The sequence below is a fragment of the Zonotrichia leucophrys genome, chromosome 2 (genome assembly GCF_028769735.1).
Source record: "Zonotrichia leucophrys gambelii isolate GWCS_2022_RI chromosome 2, RI_Zleu_2.0, whole genome shotgun sequence".
NCBI classification, from domain to species: domain Eukaryota; kingdom Metazoa; phylum Chordata; class Aves; order Passeriformes; family Passerellidae; genus Zonotrichia; species Zonotrichia leucophrys.
The window spans coordinates 120,635,897-120,646,656 of NC_088171.1; the positions used below are offsets into that span (position 1 = coordinate 120,635,897).

The 10,760-nt window shown below is 43.4% G+C and overlaps 1 protein-coding gene across 6 annotated transcripts in view; it reads right to left on the reverse strand.

The window, feature by feature from the left end:
* The window catches only part of EYA1 (EYA transcriptional coactivator and phosphatase 1), a 149,636-nt gene extending 139,235 nt beyond the window's left edge, over window positions 1–10,401 (reverse strand). For all 6 annotated transcript variants that reach the window (XM_064703547.1, XM_064703546.1, XM_064703545.1 and 3 more), the window contains exon 1: window positions 10,354–10,401. In XM_064703547.1, the coding sequence (XP_064559617.1) occupies window positions 10,354–10,386 (33 nt within the window). In that variant the 5' untranslated portion in view covers window positions 10,387–10,401. The remainder of the gene's footprint in view (window positions 1–10,353) is intronic.
* Between the last annotated feature and the right edge of the window lie 359 nt (window positions 10,402–10,760).

Below are 10,760 nucleotides of genomic sequence, written 5' to 3' on the forward strand. Positions count from 1 at the left end.
AACAAAATTATATTCCTCAAGTAAAAGCTGGAACGTAACTTAATTTAATCTAATACATTCCATGCACACAGACACACACAGACACACATATATAAACTCACACCAAAATAACATTAATTTAAACATCATGTTTCTGAAATCCACTAATCTGAGGTCAGTATATACATGATTGAAAACGGCACTTAAACAGGATTTCTTTGTCATTCTATTGTATTTTCTATTACCATACGACAACAGTAAGAATGAATATTTCAGAGAAATCTGAAATTGGGAGGAACTTATATTTCAATATCCTATATAAAATAATAAAGTAAAACTCGGAGTTTGTTCTGTATGTAGGAGCAATACCAGTGACAGCCACAGCCCAACCCAGTGCCATAAATATTTAAGTGCCAGCTTGAACCTCCCATCTGCTGACATTGCTATCCATACAGTTATCAGGACACACATGTGAGCTGCACAGCAATGCCCCACGCCAAGAACCACCAAAGATGGCAGAGGGAAAAGGGTGAGTTGGTGACCAAAATCCTTGTCAAAGTACTGCTTTAAGGAAACATAATTCCATTAAGCACAGGTAGAGCAGCTTCACTACTGGCTTAGTGACTCTTCTTACAGACAACATTCCTTCTGCTGGGAAGCTCCAGCTTACCTGAAAGTCAATGTCATGGGGATGAAGCTGAGTGCTGGAGTTGGTCTGTGTCATTAGTATTGCTAAATACAGGTGTCATGGTTTGAGCCTGGCACAGAGCCAGTGCCCCCATGAAAATGCCCCACCCTGGTGTCTGCTGTGAGATGTGACCAGGAATAAGCAAAACAGGCTCCAACTTAAACATAAATAACACTTTATTACCTAAAACTACAGGAAAAAATAGGAAAGACTATAAGGAAAAGAGAAAAAAAATTGAAAACCTTACAAAAACCACTTTTCCTCCTCCCCACTCCCTAACTTTCCCAATCCAATACATTCTCTCAAAACAACTGCTCAGCCTTGGCCCCACACGTTAGTATACTCAAACATCAGTTCATGAAGAGGAAACGGAGTCCTTCTTGTTCCATAGGCTTCTCGTGGAGACACACTGAGACCCTCGTGTGCTTCCCTGTCACTCCGGCACCGCCCGGAAAGTCCATTTGCCGTTTGTGACACGTTCCTTCCATGCTCAGTGCTCTCACCACCGAGACATGGCCAGAGCTGCTTTTAGGGTGGTCTTTCAAGGATGCCTTGTCTCACTCCAAAAAGGCACAGTCTCTGCTTTTGGGACAACTGTCCCCCCCATATATTTCCAACCCCCTGGGGCCGGGGGTCCTCACAAATGAACCCTCCTGGTTTTGAGGCACTGCCTCCCCCTAAATGCAGTCTGTGTCACAGGAACAACTGAGTCCATGGCTACAAGAAAAGTCCAGCTAAAAGGCCACTCCAAATCATCTCTCCCCATCCAATCATCTCCACAATCTCCGGGCCAAAGTCTTATCTCATTTCATCTCTCATCTCCCTTCTTATTCAGCTTCGAGGAGGATTAGCATTTTCGCAAGGCCCCAATCATGCAAGAAAGGGTTAAAAGTTTTCAGTCTCTGTCTGTCCTGGGAGATGATACTCCCACACATGCTGCTGCTGCGGCCGGCCGGGCTCTCTCTCTCTCTCTCCCCTTTCTCCTCCTGGCGGGCTGCCATCACATTCGGTGCCGCCGGCTCTCTCTCTCTCCGGGGGGGGGGGGGGGGGGGGAAGGGGCTGGCTGCCCGATATCTCGATGTCTCTTGGGGCTCCGCCACCCTTCCATCCTCGAAGCCCCCCCCGAAGCCCCCTCAAGCCCATCTCTGTCCCGGCCCCGGGCCTACCATGTGGCTGGCCCCTCCCCCGCCCAGCAGCAGCGGGCCGGGCGAGGGAGAGAGGTCTGAACTCCTCGGCCGGCGATGTCCAAAAAGAGGAAATGCCAGGGCAGTGCCCTGCTTTTAACCCCTGTGTATTCTCGGAGGTGTGTCCAAACCCCACTGGCTACACCAGGTGTCAGTATGAAACCCAAAACCTTCATTGGTTTGACCACAGCTTCCCAGAATTCTCACTCCTTCCGGGTCAACCCATGACACTCCACCCTTCACCTCCGAGAATACACTTTCTAAAATTATCAACAGGACTACAAAACACTTCTACACAACAATATCTTAGATTCACTATGACTATTCATCTACTTTAACTTAGTACATGCTTTCCTTATTCTTCTTGGTCTCATCTCACAGCTTTACCTCATCATTCTCCCGTGATTCGATTCCCGGTCAGGGAACCAAAAAATGTCATGGTTTGAGCCTGGCACAGAGCCAGTGCCCCCATGAAAATGCCCCACCCTGGTGTCTGCTGTGAGATGTGACCAGGAATAAGCAAAACAGGCTCCAACTTAAACATAAATAACACTTTATTACCTAAAACTACAGGAAAAAATAGGAAAGACTATAAGGAAAAGAGAAAAAAAATTGAAAACCTTACAAAAACCACTTTTCCTCCTCCCCACTCCCTGACTTTCCCAATCCAATACATTCTCTCAAAACAACTGCTCAGCCTTGGCCCCACACGTTAGTATACTCAAACTGCAGTTCATGAAGAGGAAACGGAGTCCTTCTTGTTCCATAGGCTTCTCGTGGAGACACACTGAGACCCTCGTGTGCTTCCCTGTCACTCCGGCACCGCCCGGAAAGTCCATCTGCCGCTTGTGACACGTTCCTTCCATGCTCAGTGCTCTCACCACCGAGACATGGCCAGAGCTGCTTTTAGGGTGGTCTTTCAAGGATGCCTTGTCTCACTCCAAAAAGGCACAGTCTCTGCTTTTGGGACAACTGTCCCCCCCATATATTTCCAACCCCCTGGGGCCGGGGGGTCCTCACAAATGAACCCTCCTGGTTTTGAGGCACTGCCTCCCCCTAAATGCAGTCTGTGTCACAGGAACAACTGAGTCCATGGCTACAAGAAAAGTCCAGCTAAAAGGCCACTCCAAATCATCTCTCCCCATCCAATCATCTCCACAATCTCCGGGCCAAAGTCTTATCTCATTTCATCTCTCATCTCCCTTCTTATTCAGCTTCGAGGAGGATTAGCATTTTCGCAAGGCCCCAATCATGCAAGAAAGGGTTAAAAGTTTTCAGTCTCTGTCTGTCCTGGGAGATGATACTCCCACACATGCTGCTGCTGCGGCCGGCCGGGCTCTCTCTCTCTCTCACCCCTTTCTCCTCCTGGCGGGCTGCCATCACATTCGGTGCCGCCGGCTCTCTCTCTCTCCGGGGGGGGGGGGGGGGGGGGGGGGGAAGGGGCTGGCTGCCCGATATCTCGATGTCTCTTGGGGCTCCGCCACCCTTCCATCCTCGAAGCCCCCCCCCGAAGCCCCCTCAAGCCCATCTCTGTCCCGGCCCCGGGCCTACCATGTGGCTGGCCCCTCCCCCGCCCAGCAGCAGCGGGCCGGGCGAGGGAGAGAGGTCTGAACTCCTCGGCCGGCGATGTCCAAAGAGAGGAAATGCCAGGGCAGTGCCCTGCTTTTAACCCCTGTGTATTCTCGGAGGTGTGTCCAAACCCCACTGGCTACACCAGGTGTCAGTATGAAACCCAAAACCTTCATTGGTTTGACCACAGCTTCCCAGAATTCTCACTCCTTCCGGGTCAACCCATGACAACAGGGCTCTACCTATCCCATAAATATGCATGGTAAACTTGAGACCAAATTTACCAGAGAATGTCTCTAAAAAAGTTGCTGAAATCCATGTGATTGCTCCACACTGCCTTTAATATGCTCATTCAAGTAGCTGAACATGAAATACCTGATCTGTAAAGTTTTAATTTTATTTCTAAATATTCACATTCTCTCTTTCTCCCTAGAAGTATTCATAGAAAATTTTGGGTTTATGTATGCATTAAAATACTTATCCTTTGTATCTGCAAGAGTACTTTAGACTAGAAAACACACTTAAAATTGTATTAATTTCCACATTTACTCAAATGGCACCAGGACAGGGGGTGGAATAAAACAGGGATGGCATGAAAGTCTTGGCATCTGAGTGACTACCCCAGCTTTTGAAGCAGCAACAGAAATACATCCTTTTAACTTGAAATTATTATTTCAAGAAAAACCGTACGTACTTAAAAACAGCATTCCAGGTAGTCCACATAATATTGCAAAAATATACTTTGTACTAAAGTTTTTTTATAGAAGTCAAATTCACAAAACAGTTTAGGTCTGCGCATGTACAAGTAAAGCAGCCTGTGTATGTGTGGGTGTGTAAATACCATATACCCAGATGCAAACCTTCAATGCATTAAGTAAACTTCAGCTCTATACCTTAGTACTCAATTCTGAGTCTGGTTACCTTCCGGATTGTTAAGTCTTTCTAAATTAGAACAAGCAATTTCTCTTTGTTTTACCTAATATTTGAAAATGGCAAAAAAGTCCCATGGGTCACTGAAAATTATCCCTTCATTCCTGCCGCCTGTTTCAAGTCAGTCAAAACATTCCAGACTTCAAAAGGGGGCTTTGCCTGCTTAGGCCATTTTGGTGTCCTTCTATGGTTGGCCTATGAGGGATTGGTTATTTGGATAAATTAGTTTGTGGAGCCTGCTGGCCTTCTAGAAGACCTCAGTGTCTGACTGCAAATTAGTTCTACCGAACATGTAGAAATCCCTGGGCAGACGAGAAGAAATAAATGGTGATAAAATCTAATACTACAATGTTTGTAATGTGATTTTATTCTGCTCTGTAGCTTGTAAGCAAAGCTAATGTTGAATTAAAAATTTTCAAATATAAAAATGTCCATGAAAGCACAAAATCAGATCAGTATCCGAGTCACAGCAGAGAAGGCTGGATGCCAACTTTAAAGTTAAGCTTCCCGCAGGAATCTTTTACAAGAGCAAACAAAAAACCTCCTGGTTTTCCACAGAATCAAGTAGGTATTTACATTACGGATGCACCCCTGCTTAAGCCAGGAAGTCACACAGTTGAATTCGGCTGGAGCTTGGGCTGTGAATAAACTGCTATGCAGTCTTTCAGTGCATAGTTGTACAACTGCCTAAGGAGAGTTTATCCTTAAGGAAGAGAAGTCAGAGAGCCAAAACTAACAAACATGGCTCCTCAAGCGGAACAATGGTCCAGAAAACCTAGTAAAAAAGAAAATAAACTTCGCTGGCAGTTTGCTTTTTACTGTTAAGGGCTAAGCTACAACTTCATCAAGACTTTCAAGAAGAGACTCCATGCTGAATAGTTGCACACAGTGGCTAGAAAAAGTCAGATGGATTGTGTATTTCTCATATGCCCACTTTTACAAGTCTTCTAAAAATGCCTCACTCTGTTACAAAGCAAAAGTTCCACCCCTCTGAGGAAACAAGGATTTGCAACTAAGAAAAGTGGTGGTATCTGTGTATGGACCCCAACCAAAACCCTTGCAAGGTCTTTGTGACCTTGAGGAATATGCCAAACACTACAAGCTGTGGGTAGCAGTACTTCTGTCAGAGATGCAAGCACTGCTGCCTACGGCACTTTAGGATTTCTGCCACCAAGGAGGAAAGGTACATTTTAAATGACAAGAATTTCTCCATGGTGTTTCTGCAAACATAGATGAATGAAAAGCCTGTAGTGAATAATGTTTTAAAACTGTCCACAAACAGCTTACAATTTTCGGGAGTGTTTTCACTAAAACCTTTTGAAAGAAAAAATTCTATTAATAGTTACTGATTGAGTAGTTGCTATAGACAGCCTAGCAGCAGCTCACTTCAATTTGGGGAACTTAAATACATCATCTAGTTCCGGCTGTTCATTCTTTTTGACACTTACTGAGCGTAATACGTGGGTTTTGTGGCTTATGTTTCCAATATTCTACCAATTGCAGATAGAGAGGGGAAGGGGAGTGGGAAGGGTGCAGGCGATTACATTTTATAGGCTCAGTTACAGATTGCAATTGCATGGTGCTTGCTGGTTATTGCCTTGCAGAGCTTTCCAAAAAGGAAGCGTGTCACGCATTTCTTCAGAACAGGAGGGGAACACAGAGGGGAGAACTTTGCCAGTCTTTGACAAAAACTAGGCAGCACATGCATGACTTTCACAGTGACAACGCTCTAAGTTTTCAACCAAAGGTAAAATACTTCTATTTTCACCCTTCCTCCCCATAGACTTTGTTCCCTAAAGTGACAAACAGGTAATGTGAGTAAGCATGACAAGCATGTCATTGATGATGCTGTTCAAATGTGCAGGTCACCAGCCATGCCCTCAGGCACAGCCATGCCATCACCGTGGCCGTGGCCTCTGAAACCGCTCGAGAGTTGTGCCGCCGGATCCTGGCTCGCCTTGAAACAAAATGAACTTTCTAGCCCTTCTGGTAGTGAAGATAACCTTGAAAATGTGAAGAGAGTGTAATCTGATGCCTCAGTAAGACTGCAAGGAGCTTGAAACAAAGACAGAGAGATGTGAACTGCCCCAGCCATCTCTCTCTGGGCCCCATGGACTCAGCATTTCTGTGGTCGTGGAGTCTGGCATTTTTCCAAGATTCCACAGAATCTCGCATGTTTGCTGCAAAATTCATTATTTTGCTGCAGCCAGGTGCTGGATGTTTTTTGGTTTGGGTTTTTATTTTCTCCCTCCCCCTTTCTTGCAGAAACCAGCTACTTGCTCTGTGTGTTTCCACTAAGGGAGGTAGGAGGTGAATTTTCGGTGCAAAGTGCCGCCCTCCGGTACGTGGCATGGGAGCAGGGTCCAGGGAGCAGCAGGGAGGAGAAAGAAGTTGGAAATACACAGCCAGGCTGCCCAGAGTGCTGACTGAAAGCTGAGGTTTGGGGGCTGTGGGGGAATCAGAGAAGACTGACTGCAGGAGTGGACCAAGAGCACCTCCTTTTTTGGCTCATTGGGTGCACACCATTTGGATCTACCTTGACTGCTGAGGGCCTCAGAGTCTTCGCTCTGTTTTCCAGATGGGCAAACTCCATCATCAAAAACACTCCTTGCTGAAAATTCTTCTTGGTGTGCAATTTTGCAATGAGAATTTTCAATTATGAGCCTGGACAGGTTAGGAATGAAAATTATTTTATGTTATATAATAACTTAATATTGGTACCAGAGAGAGAGAAGAAAAGCCCTCCAAAATATCCCCAGAGGGTATAGTAATTGCTAAAAACATACCAGTATTTACTTGTGAAAATTTTCTTGTGCTGAGTTTTGCAAATAAATAAACCCCACACATTAAAAAAAGAAAAGGCAAATCAAATGAAATAAAATACTTGCTGACCTCTACACTGCCTTTTTCGAGTTTTTTTTAGAAGTCATCATCAGGGTACCTCTAACAACCTGGGTTATCATGCTGAATCTTATCACTGTTTGTCATGTTTTTAGGGCTTCTAGAGGGTTTCTAGGGCAATAGATTCATGCCAATGCCAAGTTTGGAACTGGTAGACATAGCCTACCACAAATACAAGCAATGATAATTTTGCATTTTTTTTTTAAATCAATTTGGTATAAGAAGTACTATTACACAGCCCCAGGCTCCTTACAATTGGAATTTCTATAACACTCAAAACGACATTTTCATCTCAAAAATAATTAAAACAAGAGGTTGTTTTTTTATTTCTCAAGTATATTTGAGCAGTGGGACCTGTTGCAAATGACTGACAGACAGAAAAGCCCCTTCAGGATGATGAAGAAAATACTAATTAAAAAAACTCAACCATTTGTTTTAGCTTGATGAAACATGAATGAACCATCTTTGATAGGTGCATATATCATTAGCAAAAAAGCTTCAAAGTGTTTTTTGGACTTGGAAAGAAAGCAACAGAACTTCAGTGAAATTTTCAGACAGGATGAAATAGTGACATCCTCTGTCCAGCCAGCCTCAGGTTTGTGTGTTGCTTCTTTTTCAAGCACCTAGTAAAGGAAAGGCAGGGGCAGACATAATGTTCAAGGCTGCAAGCTCAAGTTTGAAATTAATTTCCTACAGAATGCAAATCAAATAGGTTGATTAGTACAATTAGCATCATTTCTTGATTAGGAAATGGCTAAAATACTCTCTCAGCTGTGTGAGGGTAACAGAAGTGCAGAAGTGAATTTACTGGGCTTATTATGGAATCCTCTGTACACATCAACACTGACAGGCTGTATTCCCAAGTGCAACACCATCTCCTCTTCCTCAAAAGAGAAATCTTGGCCAAAGACAATGGCAAAGTACTTCCTCATATACTCTCTCATACTGTTGTCTGGTAACTTTTTTTACATTATCCAGCTTCATTTGTCAGTTGTTGAATAAAGCTCCTCCCTTATCCACATGTACCTGAAATTGCTTCCACCACATAGTTTGCATTGGCCAGTTGCAAAATTAAATTACCTTTCAATTGGTATGTGTAGGGAAGTTTTATTCTTTTCCTAGGGACTATCACCAGGTTTTCAAAGTCACTACATGTGTTTGGGATCTCAAATCCCACTCTGGTTTCTAGTTACAGAGTGCTAATCTATCCCTCACACTCTCTTACTTTCTATGCACACACACGGAGCAAAATAAATAAAAACCAATGTTCATGCCATCATCTTTATTTTCACTGAGACTATTTTGCCTTCTGATGCCTGCTTTTAGGAAATCTCCCTGCTGGTCAAGTGGCTGATGCAAATGCAGCAGACTGTCCGGTTATGAATGACTTCAAGTGAGACCTAATTGAAGGATCTGATTCCAGGGTTTAATACCCCAATTTTAAACCTCTCCAATGACACTGCAATCAGAAGAGTCACACCCTGCCCTTTATCATGTACCTTTGGAAACCTCAGTCCTCATTTACAGAAGCCTGAGTGCCGGTCAGTGCAGTGGGTCTATTCAGCAGTTACAGGTTTAGATTTTGATAATCCTGATAGCATCAACAACTACCACCCACTTGGGTAATGTGAAGGGAAACTCTGAGCAAATGAAGCATTTTACAGGCTCCCTGGACCAAGTGGTGAAAAGTAGGAATGGAATGAATAACCCCAACAGGAGTGCTGGTGGTGCCAAACCATGAACAAATATTTCCCTTCGCACTCCTGTTATGTTAAGCGACAGTTACATTTGTCATTACACACAGCCCCAGCACACAATCACCCAGCCCAAACCCTCCACAGCACACGGAGCCCAGGCTATGCCAGGCACACAGAGGGGAAGTATTGCAGTGGAAGCCACAGAAAATCCTGACAGCATCAGGGAATGGCTTTTCATGCATGAAGGAAAGCCTGATTCCAAATAGAACGAGGAGCTTGGGTGGTGCTGAAAGCTCTGGCATGGCAACTGCAAACAGGACCATCCCTGTTTAGTGCCTGTTGGTAACCATGGCCACCCTTTCCCTGAAAGTGAACATGGTGGTAGCAGTGATGGATAAATATCCAAACATACACATAGAGACAAGACTGGAACAAATGAACATTGGAAAATAATCAAAGCCATATTGCTTCAGACAGCAAAAATTGCACTAGACATGAAGTGTAACAAAAAACACACAACACAACAGGCTTTTTATCAGGGACTTGGTTTTTTCTACTCTGTTGCTACATGAAACGGAAGCATCAGGAAAACTGGATATAGAATCATAAAATACAAAGGGAAGAGTGAGAGAGAATAGACTACTGTCAAATGTAGAAAATAAACACATCAGGAAAAAATGCAGGAAATAAGTCTAATTAAATTTACTAAATAGCTTTTGGACTGATTTTACAACTGGTAAAAATAAGGTAATCTCAATACACACACTTTCTGTTAAACAATTCAGAATAAAAACATATATGTAGTATTTTGAATTTCACTGAGTGCCAAGAATGATGTCACAAATTAAACTAACAAATCCAAAACGCACAACTAATCATTTGACCATGCATTAAACATTCTTAATTGTGCTTCATAGTTTGCAAAATTTCTTATTATTGTGACTCTACAAACAGGCATTTACAAGAACAACAATGCTACTACATTTTTTGCCACTGTTCTTAAGACTTTGCAGCTAGGGGTTGCACTTGCTTTTCTCAGAAGCAGTATTTGCATATATTCACAAAGGCAAAGAGAAATAACTTCAAATAATGGGAAGAAAACTCTCCAGCAGATAAAAATGTTAACACATAAACACATCAGGCCAAATATTTCTTAGAGAAAGCAACAACCATCGTTTTGTAATATGAATCATTGAAGACAAATATTTTTAAAGCCATACTTAATTTTCTGTAGCTTTAGCACAAGCCTCCATCTCTCAATTAATTTCATCATTCCCTGCTTCTTCCAATCACTTAAAGTGCATGTAGCTCTCTTAAGACTTTCCTTTGCTTGGTTGCCACAAAAATAATTGCCACTTTAAAAGCCGCAACTTTTTTTCTCAGGACTGACAAGTTGTTTACTTACAGACTTCCCATTTATTCCCTCGGGGTCTTCCATTGAAGATTTCTCCTTCCAAACTATATTTGGGCTATTAGTTACAGGGAGCTTCAGACAGTGCTAGCACACACACACCTGTGGAAAAGACAGCACCACATCGGCGGATTAATTTGTTGGCATGAAACTAGGGAGCTGATCTTCACTTCTGCAACTTTCCAGCAACTAACAAGTATTCACAAGTTGGGAGCAGTTGCCTTTGAAGCATTGAATCAGCCTTGAAAATAAACACATAGCTGAGCTGTTTATTGCAAATCCACACAAGCCAAAAGCAGGCAGCGAGAGCCCCGTTGTGCTCGCTGTCTGCAGAAGAATAAAAGGCAGCCAGGAACGCTCCTACCACCACTATTTCTGTGCCAACAACACATCTCTTCTTC